The sequence below is a fragment of the Oncorhynchus tshawytscha genome, linkage group LG01 (genome assembly GCF_018296145.1).
Source record: "Oncorhynchus tshawytscha isolate Ot180627B linkage group LG01, Otsh_v2.0, whole genome shotgun sequence".
In the NCBI taxonomy this organism is placed as follows: Eukaryota; Metazoa; Chordata; class Actinopteri; order Salmoniformes; family Salmonidae; genus Oncorhynchus; species Oncorhynchus tshawytscha.
The window spans coordinates 64888113-64913472 of NC_056429.1; the positions used below are offsets into that span (position 1 = coordinate 64888113).

The 25360-nt window shown below is 42.4% G+C and overlaps 1 protein-coding gene across 1 annotated transcript in view; it reads left to right on the top strand.

The window, feature by feature from the left end:
• LOC112254905 (glutamate receptor ionotropic, delta-1) overlaps window positions 1-25360 on the top strand; it is a 453280-nt gene that overhangs the window by 363309 nt on the left and 64611 nt on the right. Inside the window, exon 8 of the mRNA XM_024427867.1 lies at window positions 476-595. Coding sequence (XP_024283635.1) covers window positions 476-595 — 120 coding nt within the window. The remainder of the gene's footprint in view (window positions 1-475; window positions 596-25360) is intronic.

The following is a 25360-nucleotide window of genomic DNA, read 5'->3' on the forward strand; positions in this document are numbered from 1 at the left end:
CAAAAATATGCTTTTTGGTCTTAATTTAGCATTAAGGTTAGGCTTTGAGCCAGTAACCGAAAGGTTGCTGGATCGAATCCCCGAGATGACACGGTAAAAATCTGTCAATCTGCCCCTGAACAAACCCACTGTTCCCCGGTAGGCCTTCATTGGAAATAAGAATTTAATCTTAACTGACTTGCGTAGTTAAATAAAGGTTACATAAAAAAAATACTAAAATAGTGGTGTGGTTAAGGTTAGGTTTAAAAACTGATTTTATGACTTTGTGTCTGTGCCAGCTAGTAACCACTCTGCAGAGCTGCCTCCAGAACAAGAATTCTATTTTTTAAAAACACTAACCTGCATTTTGTTTTATGCTGGGTATCTGTACAGCACTTTGGGACAACTGCTGATGTAAAAAGGGCTAAATAAAATGCATTTCATTGATTGTTTAGACACCACTTAAAGTATCCTTGTTATTATGCTCTTGCCATAGAGACGGATCACCGGGTTAACAGGAATGATGGACTTCCGTGCCGACGGTTCTAACTCCCACATCCAGTTTGAGATCCTGGGGACCAGCTACAGTGAGACGTTTGGGAAAGATGTCAAACGGGTGAGTCAATGTTGAACAACGCAAATGGACATCCTGTTTTATTCACAGCTTTTTTCTGATATTGATCAATTGTGTGTCACGGGATACTAGGAGTGGTGGGTTGGAATCAGGCGCAGAGAGCAGGGTTCAGGATATTGTGATTTATTCTCCGGCCAAAAACGGTCACGCCAACATACAGGGCGCATAGAACAGACCAGCCCAAACACAGGACCAAACAGTCCGGAGAATACACATATGAAAACCACATCCAACAGAGTAACAAAAAACAATCCCGCACAAAACAAGGGCGGGACAAACTACTATATAGTTTGTCCCGCTAATTAAACTGAAATACACACAGGTGAAACTAATAAGACAAAACCAACAGACAAACGAAAAAGGGATCGGTAGCGGCTAGTAGGACAGTGACGACGACCGCCGAGCACCGCCCGAACACTTCGGCGGAAGTCGTGACATTGTGTTTCGGTACATGCAAGAACATATGCAATCATGGGCACAATGTGTATTCTAACTGTGTTTAGTAGTTCCAAAAACATCCAGTGATTTTGCAGAGTATTTACAGAAATACTCATCATAAATGTTGATGGAACTTCAGATAAATTCTCCTTAATGCAACCGCTGTGTCAGATTTAAAAAAAGCTTTACCGAAAAAGCAAAACCATGCAATAATCTGAGTACGGTGCTCAGAGACCAAAACAACCCAAACAGATATCCGCCATGTTGGAGTCAACAGAAGTCAGAAATAACATTATAAATATTCACTTATCTTTGATAAGCTTCATCACAATGCACTCCAGGAATCCCAGTTCCACAATAAATGTTTGTTTTGTTCAATAATGTCCATTATTTATGTCCAAATACCTCCTTTTGTTAGCGCGTTCAGTTCAAAAGCCAAAATTCAAGATGCATACGAAAGTCGAAAAGTTCTGTTACAGTCCGTAGAAACATGTCAAACGAAGTATAGAATCAATCTTTAGGATGTTTTTAACATAAATCTTCAATAATGTTCCAACCGGAGAATTCCTTTGTCTGTAGAAATGCAATGGAACAGAGCTCGCTCTCACGTGAACGAGCGTCACGAGCTCATGGCACTTTGCCAGAGCCCTGACTCATTCCCCTCTCATACGCCCCACTTCACAGTAGAAGCATCAAACAAGGTTCTAAAGACTGTTGACATCTAGTGGAAGCCTTTGGAAGTGGAATATGACCATCATCCCACTGTATCTTCAATAGGGAATGAGATGAAAAACGACCAACCTCAGATTTCCAACTTCCTGGTTGGATTTTTTCTCAGGTTTTTGCCTGCCATAAGAGTTATGTTATACTCACAGACATCATTCAAACAGTTTTAGAAACTTCAGAGTGATTTCTATCCAGTGATTTCTATCTATCCATATACTAATAATATGCATATATTAGCAACTGGGACTGAGTAGCAGGCAGTTTACTCTGGGCACCTTATTCATCCAAGCTACTCAATACTGCCCCCAACCATAAGAAGTTAATAAGTACATTTGTACATGTGAGTACACACAATAACAAATACCTTAGTTGATGATTAATGTAGATCCTTATAAACCATTTACTAAACACTAGAATGGCCGGGCCTTGACAAATACAATAGCTGGGGTAGGCAAGAGGATGGTCGTGGACAGGCAAAAGGTCAAAACCAGTTCAGAGTTCCAGAGGTACAGAATTGCAGGCAGGCTCGAGGTCAGGGCAGGCCGAATGGTCAGGCAGGCGGGAATGGAGTCCAGAAAAACAGGCAAAGGTCAAAACCGGGGAGACTACTAAAGAGAATAGAAAAGCAGGAGCACGTGGAAAACACGCTGATTAACTTCAACATACAAGACGACCTGGTGCAGAGAGACAGGAAACACAGGGATAAATACACTGGGAACATAAGCAACATCAGGAGGGTATGGAGACAATTACCCCCCTCTAGGGACGCCTACCTGGGCGCATACCTGGTTGCCCGGGGTGTGTCTCACCGTATACACTGGCTGGCCATCGATGACACGGGGGGGGGATGGGCTTAGAAGCAGAAGACAGAGGACAGTGAGACAAGGGTTTAATCCTGGAAACAGGAAATGTAGGGTGAACACGGAGGATACGGGGAAACAGCAGACGGACAGCAGTGGGACTAATGACTCTAGAAATGGGGAAAGGACCAATGAAACGGGGAGGAAAGTTTTCGGGATTCTATCCGGAGGGGTAGGTTCTGAGTGGACCGCCATACCCTCAGCCCGACCCGATAGTGAGGAGCCAGAGTCCGGTGGCGGTCCCCTTGTCGACCGATACTTGGAGCTGGTCTTGTGAAGAGCTGCCCTAGGTCTTTTTCAGGTACGCCGACAGCGTTGGACAAACATCTGGGCTGAAGGTACGTTGACCTCAACGTCTTGCTCTGGGAAGAGCGGGGGCTGATTCCCCATAGAGCATTTGATAGGGGATAGTCCAGTAACCGAGCAAGGGAGAATGTTCCTGGCATATTCCACCCAGACTAGTTGCTGACTCCAGGTGGTGGGGTCACTGACAACCAGACACCAGAGTGCCGTCTCTATATCTTGAATGGCTTGCTCCGACTGGCCATTAGATTGAGGATGAAACCCAGAGGATATGCTGGCTGACGACCCAATAAGAGTGCAGAATGCCTTCCAGAATTGGGACGAGAACCGAGGATCCCGGTCCGAGACAACGTCAACTGGGAGTCCATTGATACGTTAGACGTGCTGCACCATAAGCTGGACCGTCTCCTTGGCTTAAGGTAACTTAGGAATGGGGATGCAATGGGCAGCCTTGGAGAATCTGTCCACCACCGTCAGAATGGTAGTGTTGCCATCTGATGGAGGAAGCCCAGTGACGAAATCCAGAGAAATATGGGACAAGGAGCGATGAGATACAGGAAGTGACTGTAGGAGGACAGGCGGAGCTTGCCACGGAGTCTTGCTTTGCGCACATACCATGCATGCGGCGACGAAGGCCAGTTCGTACTATAAGGGCACAAGGCGAGACCCAGATGCAGACACAGGAGGCAGATGGTTAGAGTCCAAGATGTTTATTAACAATCCAAAAGGGGTAGGCAAGAGAATTTTCGTGGACAGGCAAAAGGTCAAAACCATTTCAGAGGTACAGAATAGCAGGCAGGCTCGAGGTCAGGGCAGGCAGAATGGTCAGGCAACCGGGAATGGAGTCCAGATAAACTGGATCTGAAACAGATTAGGGCGTGACAAGAATACCATGTTTTGTTCTTTTGAAATACAATTGAAATGTGAAATTCTTTTGAAGTTCAGTCGACCTTCAGATCAAAACCGTTCTATGCTAATATATTTTCAACATGGTGATGGACGAAGGATAAGGCTTGAAAATGTACCACAATCCAGCGATGCAAGGTGCCGCTGTACTCCTAATTATCCCATTTATCCAAGCTGCGAAATCGAGAAAATTTAAATCATGCAAATTTTTCATTATACTGCCTTTTTCGTAAGCATGCTAGGCTAGCTAATGCTAAAGTAGCCCATTGAATTACACAACGCTAACATCAGTAACTTTAGATTAGGACCTGCAAAATAGTTTATTAATAATTAGTAAATGGTTTATAAGGATCTACATTAGTTATCAATCAATTAGTAAGTGCATGAACTCACAGTTATAAATGCACTCATTAACAATTAACAATTATCAACTGGGTGGTTGGAGACCCAATTTTGTTTTACTGCTCTAATTACGTTGGTAACCAGTTTATAATAGCAAAAAGGCACCCCAAGGGTTTGGGGTGTGACTAATATACCACGGCTAAGGGCTGTGTCCATGTACTCTGCATTGCGTCATGCATAAGAACAGCCCCTAGCCATGGTCCCATTGGCCATATACCACGCCCCCTCGGGCCTTATTGCTTAAGCTTACCATTCATGACCTATATAAATACATTTATAAATATGTATATAAATGGTGAGTCAATCCATTAATCAACCATTTAACATGCCTTATAAATAATATTTTGAGTTGACAATAACTCCTTTATAACCAGTTTATATGTACATTTGTAGTATATTATTAATTATTTCCAAATTGTGAACATACTGTGATCCAATGACTATATATGAATGGACAAAGCAATCAATCACTTGACACCATTTATTCCTATGTGAAAACTCAATAGCGCACTGAAGCGAAATTAAGTTGGAAAGATGTCATCTCATGGAGACATAACATGGGTAGGTTGAGCTACTCTAGGAAGTGACATTGCAGGCTAGCTCATTGCTGCCCTCTTTCATTGACTAACTCAAGTTGATGGCCGACTATTGTACTGCAGGCTGCCATTAGCAACTCAATTATCCTTATAACTTCTTCTGTGCGGTTTTAAAATAATTGGTTCAAGGACATACATCTGGTGTTTCAGAATCAATTATTGGTACCATGATTGTCTCCAAAAATATATATATTTACACGAAAATTGACCACAAATATAGCTTTCTTTCCATTCACAATAATGTGGGTTCCTGTTTTTTGCTAACAATGCCTGCAATACTACTTTTTGACTTTGAACTTCCCTGCTAATAAATGGGAAGTAAACTATTTACAAACTGTTTAGAAATGGTTTAATAAGGGACCTATAAAGTGTTCCCTGAAGGTCAGACACACACAGCTATACCAGTTTAAAGAGATGCATAATATGTTCTGCAGGTGCAGTGTAGTAGTGTGTCAATAACAGACTATTTACTTCTGATGCTCATTAGTGGGCCAGTTATCTAAAATGGAAAAGCCATAAGTGGAAATTAGACAACATCAATAAGGAGACAAAACATCAATAAATGTTGTGTGTGTGTGTCTGTGCATCTATGTATGTGTCTGTGCGTGTGTATACGTGAGCCTGTGGTATGCAAGTCTGTGTGTGTGCATACATGCAAGTGTGTGTGTGAAAACGAACTAACCATAACCACAAATAGTATGCTTTGTTTGTGTGCACTGTGCGAGTTGTTTGTTGATGCTTCTGTCCTGGTTCAGTCACAAAGTTACTGCAGAATTAAGAGGAATTGAGTTCACTGGCAATCAATGTGGAGCAGGGAGGGACTGGGAACTGTAATGAAGATTTAATCACTAGACTACCTAACTGGAATTATTAAGCCAATTCATCATACTATGGCCATTAGCAATTGCGGAAAACACACACACACACACAAACACACACACACACACACACACACACACACACACACACACACACACACACACACACACACACACACACACACACACACACACACACACACACACACACACACACACACACACACACACACACACACTACACAGTTTAAGCAACACATGCATACTATACACATGGTCACATGAGTACACACTACCTGTGCTGAAAAACATGTGCAGACATATAGATACAGCAGACACACAAACACTGGAGCATTCTTTTCTTGAAATCATTAGAGGCACCCAGGCAGGGCATGGGAGGGCCAGCTAATGGCATGCCAAATGCATTCAGTGTTGTTGTTCATTATCAGTATGCCTGTCTGCCTTCCCCTTGGAGCATGGCCATTTACTGGGGAAACCAGACACAAACACAAGTACCTCTCTGTCCCATTTAATAGCCTTTTCATATGTTCCTGGTGAGGAGTGTGGGATTGATTCAGCTATCACACAGGTCGACCATCACAAACAACATTGTCTCGCTCAGGAAAATAATTTTGTCCTTACCGATGCATGTTGAGTAGGCTTTGAGGACATTAAAGGGACATTTCACTGCTGCTCTATTTGGCTATATATAGGTCCATTAGTTATTAACATATAATTTGTGTCATAAACAATTCAAATTTCCTCACTACACGCAAATACGAGCGTTTCTGCATCTCACCGGTAGAAATGAGCCAGCAACATTTCCTGGTTGTAAGCAAACCACATTATCCAGAATTCATAGCGATTTCAGGACATGGAGGACCACCCAGTGGTGTAACTAGGGCTGTTGTGGTGACCGTTTTACCACCAAAACTGCAGTCATGAGTCATGACCTCAGTAAAATTCCACCTGACTGTAGAGTCACGGTAGTCTCCTCTTATGCACTCTGGACATGCTTTGTTAGTACCCAACTCACTAATGATCATCAGGTTACTAATGGCCTGGTACTCAGGGCTCTTTTGTCCTTCTAAGCACTCTGACATCAAAAATCACATCACACACTTATCATGAAAAAGTGTGTGCTTTTAAAGCTCACCTCACTGTGATTGATCAATTTGAAGAAAGAAGAAGTTGAACAACAGGTTGGAACTGAGTGGAAAACATGATCATTCTGGATGTTGTTCCAAAGCTTAACAAAACGAATTGGACAGCACTTTGTAAGCTGATGATTAATTCAAAACATCCATAAGATATATATATATATATATATATATATATATATACACACTGCTCAAATAAATAAAGGGAACACTAAAATAACACATCCTAGATCTGAATGAATGAAATATTCTTATTAAATACTTTTTTCTTTACATAGTTGAATGTGCTGACAACAAAATCACACTAAAATTATCAATGGAAATCAAATGCATCAACCCATGGAGGTCTGGATTTGGAGTCACACTCAAAATTAAAGTGGAAAACCACACTACAGGCTGATCCAACTTTGATGTAATGTCCTTAAAACAAGTCAAAATGAGGCTCAGTAGTGTGTGTGGCCTCCACGTGCCTGTATGACCTCCCTAAAACGCCTGGGCATGCTCCTGATGAGGTGGCGGATGGTCTCCTGAGGGATCTCCTCCCAGACCTGGACTAAAGCATCCGCCAACTCCTGGACAGTCTGTGGTGCAACATGGCGTTGGTGGATGGAGCAAGACATAATATCCCAGATGTGCTCAATTGGATTCAGGTCTGGGGAACGGGCGGGCAAGTCCATAGCAGCAATGCCTTCCTCTTGCAGGAACTGCTGACACACTCCAGCCACATGAGGTCTAGCATTGTCTTGCATTAGGAGGAACCCAGGGCCAACCGCACCAGCATATGGTCTCACAAGGGGTCTGAGGATCTCATCTCGGTACCTAATGTCAGTCAGGCTACCTCTGGCGAGCACATGGAGGGCTGTGCGGCCCCCCAAAGAAATGCCACCCCACACCATGACTGACCTACCGCCAAACCGGTCATGCTGGAGGATGTTGCAGGCAGCAGAACGTTCTCCACGGCGTCTCCAGACTGTCACGTCTGTCACATGTGCTCAGTGTGAACCTGCTTTCATCTGTGAAGAGCACAGGGCGCCAGTGGCGAATTTGCCAATCTTGGTGTTCTCTGGCAAATGCCAAACGTCTTGCACGGTGTTGGGCTGTAAGCACAACCCCCACCTGTGGACGTTGGGCCCTCATACCACCGTTATGGAGTCTGTTTCTGACCGTTTGAGCAGACACATGCACATTTGTGGCCTGCTGGAGGTCATTTTGCAGGGCTCTGGCAGTGCTCCTCCTGCTCTTCCTTGCACAAAGGCGGAGGTAGCGGTCCTGCTGCTGGGTTGTTGCCCTCCTACGGCCTCCTCCACATCTCCTGATGTACTGGCCTGTCTCCTGGTAGCGCCTCCATGCTCTGGACACTACGCTGACAGACACAGCAAACCTTCTTGCCACAGCTCGCATTGATGTGCCATCCTGGATGAGCTGCACTACCTGAGCCACTTGTGTGGGTTGTAGACTCCGTCTCATGCTACCACTAGAGTGAAAGCACCGCCAGCATTCAAAAGTGACCAAAACATCAGCCAGTAAGCATAGGAACTGTGAAGTGGTCTGTGGTCCCCACCTGCAGAACCACTCCTTTATTGGGGGTGTCTTGCTAATTGCCTATAATTTCCACCTGTTGTCTATTCCATTTGCACAACAGCATGTGAAATGTATTATCGATCAGTGTTGCTTCCTAAGTGGACAGTTTGATTTCACAGAAGTGTGATTGACTTGGAGTTACATTGTGTTGTTTAAGTGTTCCCTTTATTTTTTTGAGCAGTTTATATATATATGAGCCGTAGCCTGAAAAAAACATGAATAAAAAAAAATGATTGTGCCATTGTACAATACATAGCCCTTCCTCATATTATGCACAGCAGAAACATTAAAATAACTGATTTAAGATGTCTTTGGTACATAATTAGTCTAGCCTATACGCCAAAATTAAACAAATTCAGAGCTAGCCTACAATTATAGTGAATTTGTATTTTTTTAAATATATTTTCATAATTCATAGGCTGACCCATTAGGTACATAATATCTCACCACCATGTGTTTTATTCTCCTCCCCTCTCTCCTTCATTCCTTTCTCAAGCACACAGAAAGATGGGTTGTCGACAGTTTAATGAAATATGTTTTGTTGTGAAAACATGATACTATTGATGTTTCCGAACAGATTTCACTTGGGTTGGAGTGCCCATGGCATACAGAGTTTGTGCGGAATATCACCTGTTGCACAGCAAGAGGCTGCATGCTCCTCAAATAGTGGTTGATTCTGACACCTATGTGAGAATGCTGTTCATTGACTACAGCTCATCATTCAACACCATAGTGCCCAGGACGCTCATCACTAAGCTAAGGGCCTTGGGACTTAAACACCTCCCTCTGCAACTGGATCCTGGACTTCCTGATGGGGCTGCCCCCAGGTGGTAAGGGTAGGTTGCAACACGTCTGCCACGCTTATCCTCAACACTCTGGTCCTTCGGGGGTGTGTACTTAGTCCCCTCCTGTACTCCCTGTTCACCCACTACTGCGTGGCCAAACACGAGTCCAACACCATCATTAAGTTTGCTGAAGACACAACAGTGGTAGGGCTGATCACCAACAACAATGAGACAGGCTATAGGGAGGTCAGAAAATAGGCAGTGTGGTGCCAGGACAATAACCTTTCTCTCAATGTGAGCAAGACAAAGGAGCTGATCGTGGGCTACAGAAAAAGGCGGGCCAAACAGACCCCCATTAACATCGATGTTGCTGTAGTGGAGCCGGTCGAGAGTTTCAAGTTCCTTGAAACTTCCACCAACGAACTATCATGGTCCAAACACACCGCGACAGTCATGAAGAGGGCAAGACAAAACCTTTTCCCCCTCAGGAGAATGAAAAGATTTGGTATGGGTCCCCCGATCCTCAAAAAATTGTCAGAGCCTCCAGTCACCAAGTCATGGACTCTTTTCTCTGCTAGCGCATGGCAAGCGGTACCGGAGCACCAAGTCTAGGACCAAAAGGCTCCTTAACAGCTTCTACCCCCCAAGCCATAAGACTGCTGAACAATTACTCAAATGGCCACCAGACTATTTACATTGACACGCCCCCCTCCCCCCCATTTTTTTGTACACTGCTGCTACTCGCTGTTTGTTATCTATGCATAATGTCATGTCTTTGGCATCATTAAACTGAAGACTTATTTTTAGTTTATCAAATCAATTCTCTGTAATTATTCTTACGTGATTAACTAATCTGGTAGATGTAATTAATTAGGAAGTCGAGGCACCAAGGAAAATATTCAGATTACTAAATTATAATTACAAGGAAGTGATAGCGGAGATTCCCTAGTGGGATGAACCGGTATCGCGGCTTGGTGGACAAAAGGGAAGTGGGGGTCGACTGAGATAAAAGACACTACAAAGTTATAATTATAACAATTGAAATGCTAATCCTTTGCACATGAATGCTCACTCATTCGGGAATAATTGCAATCAGTATATACTGTATATTTACGCTCAGTGTGTCGCCTTGATCTCTGTTGGAAAGTTTGTTTCTTTTGGAAAGTTTGTCCGCCCTCTCTCTCTCTGCTGTGGTTAGAATGGATAGTTCAGAGTAACATTCGGCAATGTGGTTATAGAATAGATGTTTCGGCAGTTGTCTGTCTTTGCGTTCAATGACACCGAATTCCTAGCTGCAGGCTAGTAAATACTATCAAAGATTTGTTCTTATTCTGTCGGTTCGATAGTCTCAGAGTTTAACCACGTGGTATGGTTAAGAATTCAGCAGTGGGCTCAAACCTTAGCCCTCTCATAATGGAGAGAAGCATGGTCTGAAGATAAATTCCCAAGGTGGGGGTTACAGTGCCTTGCGAAAGTATTCGGCCCCCTTGAAATTTGCGACATTTTGCCACATTTCAGGCTTCAAACATAAAGATATAAAACTGTATTTTTTTGTGAAGAATCAACAACAAGTGGGACACAATCATGAAGTGGAACGACATTTATTGGATATTTCAAACTTTTTTTAACAAATCAAAAACTGAAAAATTGGGCATGCAAAATTATTCAGCCTAAATAGCATAGGGCAACGGTCAAATAATCTTGATAGAAAATATTCATATTCATGATATCACAAGTGAAATATAGCGAAATACAGCATAGCCTTTTGTTAATCACCCTGTCTTCTCAGATTTTGAAATGATGCTTTACAGCGAAAACAATACAAGCATTTGTGTAAGTTTATCTATATTAAAAACAAAACATTATGTACACCTAGCGGCAGGAAAACTTGGTCACGAAAATCAGAAAAAGCAATCAAATTAATAATTTACCTTTGATCTTCGGATGTTTTCACTCACGAGACTCCCAGTTAGACAGCAAATGTTCCTTTTGTTACATAAAGATATTTTTTATATCCAAATACCTCCGTTAGTTTGATGCGTTATGCCCAGGAATCCACCGGAAATAGCGGTCACGAGAATGCAGATAAAAATTCCAAATGATATCCATAATATCGACAGAAACATGGCAAACATTTTTTATAATCAATCCTCAAGGTGTTTTTCAAATATCTATTCGATAATGTATCAACTGGGACAGTTGGCTTTTCACTAGGACCGGGAGGAAAAATGGCTACCTCTCTGTTTTGTGCAAAAATCACACTGAGAGCCAACAACTGACCACTTACGCAATATGGACGTTTACGCTCATTCTTCAAAATAAAGGCCTGAAACTACGTCTAAAGGCTGTAGACACCTTAGGGAAGCCACAGAAAAAGGAATCTGGTTGATATCCCTTTCAATGGTCAATAGGGATGCATAGGAACACAGAGCTTTCAAAATAAGAGTCACTTCCTGATTGGATTTTCCTCAGGCTTTCGCCTGCAATATCAGTTCTGTTATATTCACAGACAATATTTTTTACAGTTTTGGAAACTTTATAGTGTTTTCTATCCTAAGCTGTCAATTATATGCATATATGCAATTATATGCATATTCTAGCATCTGGTCAAATCAAATCAAATCAAATCAAATTTTATTTGTCACATACACATGGTTAGCAGATGTTAATGCGAGTGTAGCGAAATGCTTGTGCTTCTAGTTCCGACAATGCAGTAATAACGAGCAAGTAATCTAACTAACAATTCCAAAAAAAACTACTGTCATACACAGTGTAAGGGGATAAAGAATATGTACATAAGGATATATGAATGAGTGATGGTACAGAGCAGCATAGGCAAGATACAGTAGATGATATCGAGTACAGTATATACATATGAGATAAGTATGTAAACCAAGTGGCATAGTTAAAGTGGCTAGTGATACATGTATTACATAAGGATGCAGTCGATGATATAGAGTACAGTATCAACGTATGCATATGAGATGAACAATGTAGGGTAAGTAACATTATATAAGGTAGCATTGTTTAAAGTGGCTAGTGATATATTTACATCATTTCCCATCAATTCCCATGATTAAAGTGGCTGGAGTAGAGTCAGTGTCATTGACAGTGTGTTGGCAGTAGCCACTCAATGTTAGTGGTGGCTGTTTAACAGTCTGATGGCCTTGAGATAGAAGCTGTTTTTCAGTCTCTCGGTCCCAGCTTTGATGCACCTGTACTGACCTCGCCTTCTGGATGGCAGCGGGGTGAACAGGCAGTGGCTCGGGTGGTTGATGTCCTTGATGATCTTTATGGCCTTCCTGTAGCATCGGGTGGTGTAGGTGTCCTGGAGGGCAGGTAGTTTGCCCCCGGTGATGCGTTGTGCAGACCTCACTACCCTCTGGAGAGCCTTACGGTTGAGGGCGGTGCAGTTGCCATACCGAATTTCTTCAGCCTCCTGAGGTTGAAGAGGCGCTGCTGCGCCTTCCTCACGATGCTGTCTGTGTGAGTGGACCAATTCAGTTTGTCTGTGATGTGTATGCCGAGGAACTTAAAACTTGCTACCCTCTCCACTACTGTTCCATCGATGTGGATGGGGGTGTTCCCTCTGCTGTTTCCTGAAGTCCACAATCATCTCCTTAGTTTTGTTGACGTTGAGTGTGAGGTTATTTTCCTGACACCACACTCCGAGGGCCCTCACCTCCTCCCTGTAGGCTGTCTCGTCGTTGTTGGTAATCAAGCCTACCACTGTTGTGTCGTCCGCAAACTTGATGATTGAGTTGGAGGCGTGCATGGCCACGCAGTCGTGGGTGAACAGGGAGTACAGGAGAGGGCTCAGAACGCACCCTTGTGGGGCCCCAGTGTTGAGGATCAGCGGGGAGGAGATGTTGTTGCCTACCCTCACCACCTGGGGCGGCCCGTCAGGAAGTCCAGTACCCAGTTGCACAGGGCGGGGTCGAGACCCAGGGTCTCGAGCTTGATGACGAGCTTGGAGGGTACTATGGTGTTGAATGCCGAGCTGTAGTCGATGAACAGCATTCTCACATAGGTATTCCTCTTGTCCAGATGGGTTAGGGCAGTGTGCAGTGTGGTTGAGATTGCATCGTCTGTGGACCTATTTGGGCGGTCCTGAGAAATAGGCCGTATACTTTGGGAACGTTATTTTTCACACAAAAAAATAGTGCCCCCTAGCTTCAAGAGGGTACCGGTACCCCCTGTATATGGCCTTGTTATTGATTTTTTATTGTGTTACTTTTTATTATTTTTTACTTTAGTTTATTTGGTAAATACTTTCTTAACTCTTGAACTGCAGTTGGTTAAGGGCTTGTAATTAAGTGTTTCACAGTAAGGTCTACGCTTGTTGTATTCGGCGCATGTGACAAATAAAGTGTGATATACCTTAGGCGGCAGGTAGCCTAGTGTTTAGCGCATTGGACCAGTAACCAAAGGTTGCTAGATCGAATCCCTGAGCTGACAAGGTAAAAATATGTCGTTCTGCCCCCAAACAAGGCAGTTAACCCACTGTTCCTAGGCCATCATTGTAAATAAGAATTTGTTATTTACTGACCTGCCTAGTTAAATAATGGTTAAAAAAAATGATATGTGGAGTGAAATAACCAGAGTATCCAACCCTGCATGAGTGAAAAACGAACAGGCAGTAAAGTGGCCTCCATTCACTATTGAGTGCATAAAGATGACATGTATTTTTTCCCATGCCCCTGTTCCTGCCAATTTGATAATGGGCCATTCTAATCTAAACTCATTTTACATATTAGTAAAGACAAGATAAAATTGAAAATATGATCATTTGATGAGAGAACAGCGTGTGCAGCCTGAGGCAGGGCATAGAGCTCTAGCTTTTTGTGCGACTCAAATCATTACTATCATCAACAGCCTATAGTCGCATCATGCAGCCCATATACATTTTGATTTCTAAGACATTCAAAAGTTTTTATCATTCACAACTAAACTTGCCACTTCATATGTGCAGTCACTTCGGAATGGGAAAACCTGAAAAACATTTTATTTATTTTATTTTGTAATTTAGCATACACTCTTATCCAGGTTGACTTACATACATTTTCATGCTTTTTTCCTACTGGTTCCCCACGGGAAACGAACCCACAACCCTGGCGTTGCAAGCACCAGGCTCTACCAACTATTTAATTCAGCAAAGTTAAATTACATTCCTACTATAATGGCACTTATAAGCATATGTTGTCTGCTAAATGAACAAGCCTACATCCTATGGCATGGTGCATAGCCAGATAACATATAGTAAGCCAACTCATATTCTGTTCTTCAGAAAAAGAAAAAAAAATAATATCATACTGTTTCTTTAGACCTGCCTAACATAAATAATTAATTTATTGTGATTGTGTATATTAAATTGATTTATTAGACTTTTTTCTATGTAGATATTCCAAAGGTGTGCATCAGTGGCTTGTATGCATGGAGGCCTGGCTAAATGTGTTTATGTTAATTATTGGTCAATTACTGTGAGACTTTTGCATGACAATAACCAGCTGACAACATTTCATGACTGCCACAGTCCTAGGTGTAACGTTATCCAATTGATGTGAGAAATATCCACGTCTGTGTTTGTAGCCAGCACTTTCAGCCAGAAGATTTCAAACGGAACGGAAGTCTCAACTGATGGGATTGCCATGTCATTGAACGTTGAAAAGGGATGCTATTCTATTGATTTCCCCCTTCACTACAAAGAGGAAGCTATCCGATCAGCCAATATCAGCGCAGCAGAAAATTACCTATCTAACTAGCTACAGTAGCTATAGCGAAGTAACTACTGCAGAGGCTAATGTGACTGTGTTCTATTAAGATTCCGATCCCATCGACATCTGCAGAGGCATCGACATCAAGCTCAGCACAAGGAACTTGTGTAAGACATCTCCTAAAATCTTACTAAGATCTATTCAATCTTTCCATGACTCCACGATGAGCAAATAAATATACTGGAGCTAGGCATAAACATGGTTTGTGTCTTGTTGTTATAGTTGGTGTGTTTACAAGTAGGCTACAACGTCTACTGTAGTTCTCTCTGTATTATGGAGGCTTAGTCGATTGTTCAAGGCTTGAAGTCTAAATTGGAGTAAAAGAGGTTTTAGTAAGGAGGGGATGGTGTGGGTGACTGACTGGTGTCTGTTGTGGGTGTGTATTGTATGTGTGAAGGTTAGTATGCATGATCTATTGACATGAGGGGGGTGGGTGGACATAGTACGTTGTTTGAGTGTGTCTTGGTAGGGCCAAAGTAATAAAATGTTGGCTAATCACTGACTACTGTGTGTCCTACAGTAATCCTGCTGCTAATGACAATGACCTTGACACCAGCTTTAGTAGTACAGAGCCTGTAGACCCATTGGATGAAAGCTTTCAGCCTCGAATAAGCTCAAGCACAACATCATCTGACTTAGAAACATGCAAGGACAGCCAAAGGTATTTATGAAAGCACAATACCCTCTTGAGAAAACTAAATCCCCATTAAACTAAACTGCCTACAAGACAAGTGCTCCTCAAACTTTTCACATCCTTGCAATCAGTTATTTTGCATTTGGGAGAAGGGCTGTTAGTACGGTATATTCTTCTGGCCTATTGCCTTTATTGTTGGCAGTGTTTGTCTACTCAACAGTACAACTGTACTTGCTCATACATAACAATACACAACTAGACTGTCTACAAGTCAAGCCCCGCTCAAACTTTTCACATCTTTGCTAACAGCCCATCTCAATGCCCCATTATTGACTCAAAGTGTAATAAAACACATGCCAGTCTACTGTACCCTATTTTGGTTACATATGAACATGAGGTTTAATGTATGATTACACATACTCATGATCAGTCTTCATGTCTTTCCAGGGGACTTGCAGTACATACAAATGTTCTGCAAGAGGTCGAAGCAGTGAGTGGTGAAGAACCGCCACAGCGCCTGCTACCATTACCCAACAAAAGAAGAGGTTGACTAGCTGAAAAACATTATGGAACCTGCCTGAAACATTCAACCTACACAACATCCATATTAAGTTAGACTGATGTTGTAGTACAATATAGAATGCTAGTATGCTCACAATTGCATTGTGGTATAAATATTGTTAGCTGCTGTACATATGTACACAAGGGTGTTTTATATGATCTCTTTTACATGTGTACTGACAAGTAACTAAACGATTCCAGCTGCATCAAAAGTGTTTACTTCAACTTCTGGATCAATTCATTGTGCTATTCATGAAGTGCATTTGTATAAACTAGATTCAATCTTACTGCTAAAACAAATGATGCAGAGAGTTGGTGTATCATTTAAACTTGACTTTGTTGGCAAGTAAACAGGTTTCAATAAAACAGCAGATTGGTCTGTCAATATAACAAATAAGTAGACGTGGCTTGTATTCAAGACAAAGTGTATTTGCTCTGGAGACCGAGGAGAGTTTACACAGCAGTATGCAGTAACAGTTATGGCAATTTATGACATATATACATTTGTAATTTGCCCTCCTGAGTCCTGGTACAGCTTGTGTAAATTGCCACCACTCCTTGCTGGTCTCACAATTATTTTGCTCACTGTCTCAATTCCTCCTCAGTGAATTCTGGCTCAAATAAATAGGGCTGTATCTTCCTATGTAAAAAAAAAAGTGTTGTCAGTCAGCTCTTCTTGGAAAGAGGACTCATCAGAAGAAGCCATTGTAGATAATTAATTCGCAATCTCGGGATAGATAGTGCACGGCTTCAGTGAACCTGTAAACTAGGTCCTCCCTTGTTTTGAAAAGCCTGCCTTTGATGGTGAGAACAAGGAAGTAGGGTTCCCGTTGGGCTGTAGTCTTTACAAAGCCAGGGAAAATGAGTCAACCCAGATATCCTGCAATGTCCAGATAGGAACATCGGCTCTATTGAACAAGGGCAAACCAATATTTACGTGCTGCTAATGTGGCCACAATAATTGTTACAAAATATGACTCCATTCATTTTTTAGATCAGACAGCAGGCTCAATCAACAAATGCCATCATTGGTTGAACGCTCCCGGCACGAAAATTCTAAAATACAGCTATAGTGCATAATTATGTCTAAAACATCCTCTCGTCAATCAGAAATCTGTAGGGAGACTGGAAAAACGCCCCAAATAGTCTCCAGCGGTGAAGTTTCCCTTTAACATGTCACTTTTCTGGACCTCTTGCCTATCTCTCCTCCATTCTCCCTATTGTTTTTATCTGCCACTCTCCCCTCCATCATCATTTATCTGCATTAAGTCAATTTTCTCACTGGCCTGATGGCTCTCAGATGAAGCGACTATTGGGGTCTGAACCAAATGAAGACTGAAATACCATTTTCTGGTTGCTACACTTAGTTTTCTTTAGCTATCGCTCAGTGCTGCTGAGTGATGTATGTTGTTGTTGTTTTCTAATTTAATCATATTTATGTGCCAAGTTGTATTCAGTCAGCAGATTTTGTTAGAGTTCCTACTTATATTTCTCATCGAAAGCCATTAATTTGACTGTTATTCCTCCTGAATACATATTGTACAAAGATAGAAATAGAAAGGAAGACAAAAAGATGAAGAGAGCGTGAAAAAGGTAAGAGAGAAAAGTCCCTTGGGTAACATATGACCTCCATCATGGCCATAAGCCATGACTCTCATTGGATCTTCTCTGAGCGATGTATTCTTTGCAGGAAAGTCAAGAGGTAATCTTTCGCTCTCATTCCTTCCCTCTCTCATTCTCAATCTCCATTTAACATAGTGGTGGTGTAGTGGGGGCCTTTGGGAGGCTACAATGACAGACAGGCACCACGTCTACCTGTCTTTGCTTTCTTAGAGGAGATACGATTCCAGCGATGAGGGTTTGGAGCTTTTCAAAACAAAAGTTATGCTAAGGTTGTTTATCAAATCAATCAAATGTGTTTATAGAGCCCTTTTTACAACAGCAGTTGTCACAAAGTGCTTATACAGAAACCGAGCCTAAAACCCCAGAGAGCAAGCAATACCGCTGTAGAGGCACGGTAGCTAAGAAAAACTCCCTCGAAAGGGAGGAACCTAGGAAGAAACCTAGAGGTACCAGGCTCTGATGGGTGGCCAGTCCTCTTCTGGTTGTGCCAGGTGGAGTTTATAAGAGTACATGGTCATTAAGGGTAAAATAATAATCAGAGTGATTGTAGAGGCTACAACAGTGACCTCGGGAGTGAATGTCAGTTGGCTTTTCATAGCCAAGCAGAACAGCAGAAACTGGGTCAGCATGACCAGGTGGACTAGGGATCGGGGACAGCCAGGAGTCGTCAGGCCAGGTAGTCTCTGAGGCATGGTCCTAGGGCTCAGGTCCTCCGGGACGAGAGAGAGAGAATTATAATACAAGATATAACAGGCTGACCCTAGCCCCCCGGCACATAGACTATTGCCGCATCGATACAGGAGACTGAGACTGTGCACTGGGGCCAAGTCCAAGTCCAAATTTAGCCCCAGACAGGGACAACCAGGCAGGATATAACCCCACTCACTTTGGCTAAGCACAGTCCCCACACCCCTAAAGTGATCTCAAAAGACTTACCACCCTGAGACAAGGCCGAGTATAGCCCACAAAGATCTCCCCACTGCAGGAGCCTGAGGACAGGGAGGATGGAAGAGCGCGAGCAAGCCAGTGACTCAGCCCCCATAACAGGGTCAGAGGCAGAGAATCCCAGTGGAGAAAGTGGAGCCGGCCAGGCAGAGACAGCAAGGGTGGTTCGTCATGCCAGTGCCTTGCCATTCGCCTTCACAACCCTAATCTAGACGACACTCAATCATAGGACCTACTGAAAAGATGAGTCTTCAGTAAAGGCTTAAAGGTTGAGACCGAGTCTGTGTCTCACACCGATCGGCACACAGTTCATACAAATTTAGCTCTGCCTCCAGCTGTTTCTTGTGACCGTAGCGTACGTGTAGGTAGGTACGGCAGAACCAAATTGGCGAGATAGGTAGGAGCAAGCCTGTGTAATGCTTTGTAGGTTAGCAGTAAAACCTTGAAATCACCCCTAGCCTTAACAGGAAGCCAGTGTAGGCAGGCTAGCACTGGGGTAATATGATCAACATTTGTTGGTTCTAGTCAAGATTCTAGCAGCAGTATTTAGCAATAGCTGGAGTTTACTTAGTGCCTTATCCAGGTAGCCAGAAAGTAGAGTGTAATCTCGAAGTGACAAAAACAGAGGTTAGCTTTTCTGCATCAAATTTGGACAAAACATTTCAGATTTTTGCAATGTTACAAAGATGAAAAGGGGCTGCTCTTGTTCATCGAAGGAAAGATCAGGGTCCAGAGTAACACCAAGGTCCTTAATTTATATTTGAGCAGACTGTACAACCATATGGATTCATTTTCAGATCTAAAAGCAGATCTCTTTCAACATAAGAATGCCCACTACAGGAAGTAGCTCTTTCAGTAGTTTAATGACCATTGAAGAAGAAGAAGTTGAAGAAGTTCATGAATTCATCACTGCTGAAGTGAAGTGAACGCCAACCTCACTAGGGGAATGCTGCTTTTTATTTAGCTTTGCGACAGTATACATTTTTTTCTATTCTCCTCAATCAGGTTGGAAAAATAGGCTGTTCTGGCAGCAGGGAGGGCTTTTTGATATTGCACGATATTGCATGATACCAACAATTCCTACTAGTCTTTCCAGGCTAGTTGGAAGACTTCCAATTTTCTGGAAGCTTTCTTCAGGGCTCGGGTATTTTCTTAATACCAGGGAGATAGTTGTTTGTGACATATTTTTTTTGCTGTGAGACTGCATCTAGGGTATTATGCAAGGTTAAGTTTAGATCCTCGGTTAGGCTGTTAAGTGATTTTTGTACTCTGACATCCTTGAGTAGGTGGAGGGGGTCTGGAAGGGCTTCAAGGAATCTTTGGGTCTTCCAAGGATTTGTAGAGCGGCTTTTGATAATCCTTGGTTGGAGTATAAGCAAATTATTTGTTTTCGATTGCAAAAAAAATAAAAAATAAGATGGTGGTACGATAGTCCAGAATTATGAGAAAAACATTTTGATGCAGTAAATCTATTCCACGGGACAAAACTAGATCCAGGGTATAATTTTGGCAATGCGTAGGTCCCGAGACATGTTGGATAAAACTCACTGAGTCTGTGATGGCTCTGAAAGCCTTTTAGAGTGGGTCTGTGGAGTTCTTCATGTGAATATTGAAGTCATGAAAAAATGTAATATTTTCTTCCATGACTAGAGGGTCAGATAGGAATTTAGGGAACTCAGTGAGGAAATCTATATACGGACCAGGAGGCCTGTAAACAGTAGCTATAAAAATGGATTGGGTAGGCTGCATAGATTTCATGACTAACTCAGAAAATGAAATTTGCTGTCAAAAATGGAAGCAACACCTCCGCCTTTGTGGAATACATGGGGGATATGGTAACTAGTGTAACCAGGAGTACAGGCCTCATTTAACTCAGTAAATTCATCAGGTTAAGCAATGTTTCAGACAGGTCAATCACATCACGTTTATGATTAGTTCATTGACTATGACTGACTTGTAAATGAGGGATCTAACGGTATTAAGTAGTCCTATTTTGAGTTGTTAGGTATTATATATTTTCGGCAAAATTACGGGGATGGAGGAGGTCTTTATTCCAGGGGTGTGGGATAAGACTTCAGCCACCGTCCCATCCTTTCATTCCAGTTAAAGGACAGGTTCGCTTATTTTAAACAAAATCTATTTAAAAAAATGTAAATAGCATGTTATAGAGGTCCAGGAACATTTTGGGGAATTTCACAAGGTTTTGAAAAAACTTAGCCAACCAGCAATAGACTTTCTCATGTTCGTTCTTCAGTTGAAGGGGCAGAGCTAAAACATGAACAAAGCCTCCAAAAACACCTAAATACGTAATTCTAGAAACGGCAATGCTCTCAATATAGTTATGCAGGTCTTTAGATGTTGTACAAATGAAATAGTGTGATTTTGAATTTCATCCGCAATGTTATATTCCATTTTTTTGGGACTCGAGCGCAACATTTCCGCGTGTGAGCATGCGCGGGCTTTCTCGTTCTCATTGTGGTGATACGAGAAAGCATTTGTAAAAAAAAAAATTATTTCACCTTTATTTAACCAGGTAGGCAAGTTGAGAACAAGTTCTCATTTACAATTGCGACCTGGCCAAGATAAAGCAAAGCAGTTTGACAGATACAACGACACAGAGTTACACATGGAGTAAAACAAACATACGGTCAATAATACAGTATAAACAAGTCTATATACGATGTGATCAAATGAGGTGAGAAGGGAGGTAAAGGCAAAAAAAGGCCATGGTGGCAAAGTAAATACAATATAGCAAGTAAAACACTGGAATGGTAGATTTGCAATGGAAGAATGTGCAAAGTAGAAATAAAAATAATGGGGTGCAAAGGAGCAAAATAAATAAATAAATTAAATACAGTAGGGAAAGAGGTAATTGTTTGGGCTAAATTATAGGTGGGCTATGTACAGGTGCAGTAATCTGTGAGCTGCTCTGACAGTTGGTGCTTAAAGCTAGTGAGGGAGATAAGTGTTTCCAGTGTCAGAGGTTTTTGTAGTTCGTTCCAGTCATTGGCAGCAGAGAACTGGAAGGAGAGGCGGCCAAAGAAAGAATTGGTTTTGGGGGTGACTAGAGAGATATACCTGCTGGAGCATGTGCTACAGGTGGGAGATGCTATGGTGACCAGCGAGCTGAGATAAGGGGGGACTTTACCTAGCAGGGTCTTGTAGATGACATGGAGCCAGTGGGTTTGGCGACGAGTATGAAGCGAGGGCCAGCCAACGAGAGCGTACAGGTCGCAATGGTGGGTAGTATATGGGGCTTTGGTGACAAAACGGATTGCACTGTGATTTAAAAAAATATATATATTTCACCTTTATTTAACCAGGTAGGCTAGTTGAGAACAAGTTCTCATTTGCAACTGCGACCTGGCCAAGATAAAGCATAGCAGTGTAAACAGACAACACAGAGTTACACATGGAGTAAACAATTAACAAGTCAATAACACAGTAGAAAAAAAAAAAAAAAAAAAAAAAAGAGAGTCTATATACATTGTGTGCAAAAGGCATGAGGAGATAGGCAGATAATTACAATTTTGCAGATTAACACTGGAGTGATAAATGATCAGATGGTCATGTACAGGTAGAGATATTGGTGTGCAAAAGAGCAGAAAAGTAAATAAATAAAAACAGTATGGGGATGAGGTAGGTAAAAATGGGTGGGCTATTTACCAATAGACTATGTACAGCTGCAGCGATCAGTTAGCTGCTCAGATAGCAGATGTGATAGACTGCATCCAATTTGTTGAGTAGGGTATTGGAGGCTATTTTGTAAATGACATCGCCAAAGTCGAGGATTGGTAGGATGGTCAGTTTTACAAGGGTATGTTTGGCAGTATGAGTGATGAGTGAAGGATGCTTTGTTGCGAAATAGGAAGCCAATTCTAGATTTAACTTTGGATTGGAGATGTTTGATATGGGTCTGGAAGGAGAGTTTACAGTCTAACCAGACACCTAGGTATTTGTAGTTGTCCACGTATTCTAAGTCAGAGCCTTCCAGAGTAGTGATGTTGGACAGGCGGGTAGGTGCAGGTAGCGATCGGTTGAAGAGCATGCATTTAGTTTTACTTGTATTTAAGAGCAATTGGAGGCCACGGAAGGAGAGTTGTATGGCATTGAAGCTTGCCTGGAGGGTTGTTAAACACAGTGTCCAAAGAAGGGCCAGAAGTATACAGAATGGTGTCGTCTGCGTAGAGGTGGATCAGAGACTCACCAGCAGCAAGAGCGACCTCATTGATGTATACAGAGAAGAGAGTCGGTCCAAGAATTGAACCCTGTGGCACCCCCATAGAGACTGCCAGAGGTCCGGACAGCAGACCCTCCGATTTGACACACTAAACTCTATCAGAGAAGTAGTTGGTGAACCAGGCGAGGCAATCATTTGAGAAACCAAGGCTGTCGAGTCTGCCGATGAGGATGTGGTGATTGACAGAGTCGAAAGCCTTGGCCAGATCAATGAATACAGCTGCACAGTAATGTTTCTTATCAATGGCGGTTAAGATATCGTTTAGGACCTTGAGCTTGGCTGAGGTGCACCCATGACCAGCTCTGAAACCAGATTGCATAGCTGAGAAGGTATGGTGAGATTCGAAATGGTCGGTAATCTGTTTGTTGACTTGGCTTTCGAAGACCTTAGAAAGGCATGGTAGGATAGATATAGGTCTGTAGCAGTTTGGGTCAAGAGTGTCCCCCCCTTTGAAGAGGGGGATGACCGGAGCTGCTTTCCAATCTTTGGGAATCTCAGACGACACGAAAGAGAGGTTGAACAGGCTAGTAATAGGGGTGGCAACAATTTCGGCAGATAATTTTAGAAAGAAAGGGTCCAGATTGTCTAGCCCGGCTGATTTGTAGGGGTCCAGATTTTGCAGCTCTCTCAGAACATAAGCTGAACGGATTTGGGCGTAGCAGAAATGGGGAAGGCTTGGGCGAGTTGCTGTTGGGGGTGCAGTGCTGTTGACCGGGGTAGGAGTAGCCAGGTGGAAAGCATGGCCAGCCGTAGAAAAATGCTTATTGAAATTCTCAATTATGGTGGATTTATCAGTGGTGACAGTGTTTCCTATCTTCAGTGCAGTGGGCAGCTGGGAGGAGGTGTTCTTATTCTCCATGGACTTTACAGTGTCCCAGAACTTTTTTGAGTTAGTGTTTCTGCTTGAAAAAGCTAGCCTTGGCTTTTCTAACTGCCTGTGTATAATGGTTTCTAGCTTCCCTGAACAGCTGCATATCACGGGGGCTGTTCGATGCTAATGCAGAACGCCATAGGATGTTTTTGTGTTGGTTAAGGGCAGTCAGGTCTGGGGAGAACCAAGGGCTATATCTGTTCCTGGTTCTAAATTTCTTGAATGGGGCATGTTTATTTAAGATGGTTAGGAAGGCATTTTTAAAGAATATCCAGGCATCCTCTACTGACGGGATGAGATCAATATCCTTCCAGGATACCCCGGCCAGGTCGATTAGAAAGGCCTGCTCGCTGAAGTGTTTCAGGGAGCGTTTTACAGTGATGAGTGGAGGTCGTTTGACCGCTGACCCATTACGGATGCAGGCAATGAGGCAGTGATCGCTGAGATCTTGGTTGAAGACAGCAGAGGTGTATTTAGAGGGCAAGTTGATTAGGATGATATCTATGAGGGTGCCCGTGTTTAAGGCTTTGGGGAGGTACCTGGTAGGTTCATTGATAATTTGTGTGAGATTGAGGGTATCAAGTTTAGATTGTAGGATGGCTGGGGTGTTAAGCATGTTCCAGTTCAGTTCACATATGGTGTCCAGAGCACAGCTGGGGGCAGAGGGTGGTCTATATCAGGCGGCAACGGTGAGAGACTTGTTTTTAGAGAGGTGGATTTTTAAAAGTAGAAGTTCAAATTGTTTGGGTACAGACCTGGATAGTAGGACAGAACTCTGCAGGCTATCTTTGCAGTAGATTGCATGCACATGCTTGAACATGGAAATGCACAAGGAAGTATATTGCTGTTGGGGTAAGTTTCTCTCTCTCAATTTTTTTTTGAGATTTGGTTAAAAAAAGTTAACTTGTCCTTTAAGAGAGACAAAGGCAACCATGGTGCTAAGAAAATATGCAGAAAGACCTCCATACACACACACATACACACACTGAATAGCAGATTGAGAGGTAGACTGAGCGCTGTGGTCGATAATGATTTTGGTGGTGTAATGGGGGATGTTGATATGTAAACATCAGGCTTCTGGAGCTGACAGTGGAAATGGAGACTCCAAATAGTTCAAACCAGGGAAACTTTGTTTTGGAGGGGACTGTGAAAGTGAACAGTATATTCCCTTGCTAACTTTGGAGGTGCTGCTTGAGTTTATTGTTTTGTTTTGAATGTAATTGTTCAAACATTTGAGTATTGTGGAGTTCTAATATGGATAGTTATAAACTAGATACGCCTGCTACGATATCAGTGTTAATAGCTGTCATATCCTGTAGCTGTCACAGTAACATTTACTTTCGAAGAAGAAGAAAATTAGGAAACCATTATTTATTATTTTATTACCGTCATTTATTATTTTGTGTTTCTCTAACTGTTCTTGAAATATGATCCTATAAATCAATGGCTCCCCTTATTATTTGTTCAATTTAGATCAAACTAAGTTATTCTGTGTTCATCTCTGTGCTGAGACACACACGCAAG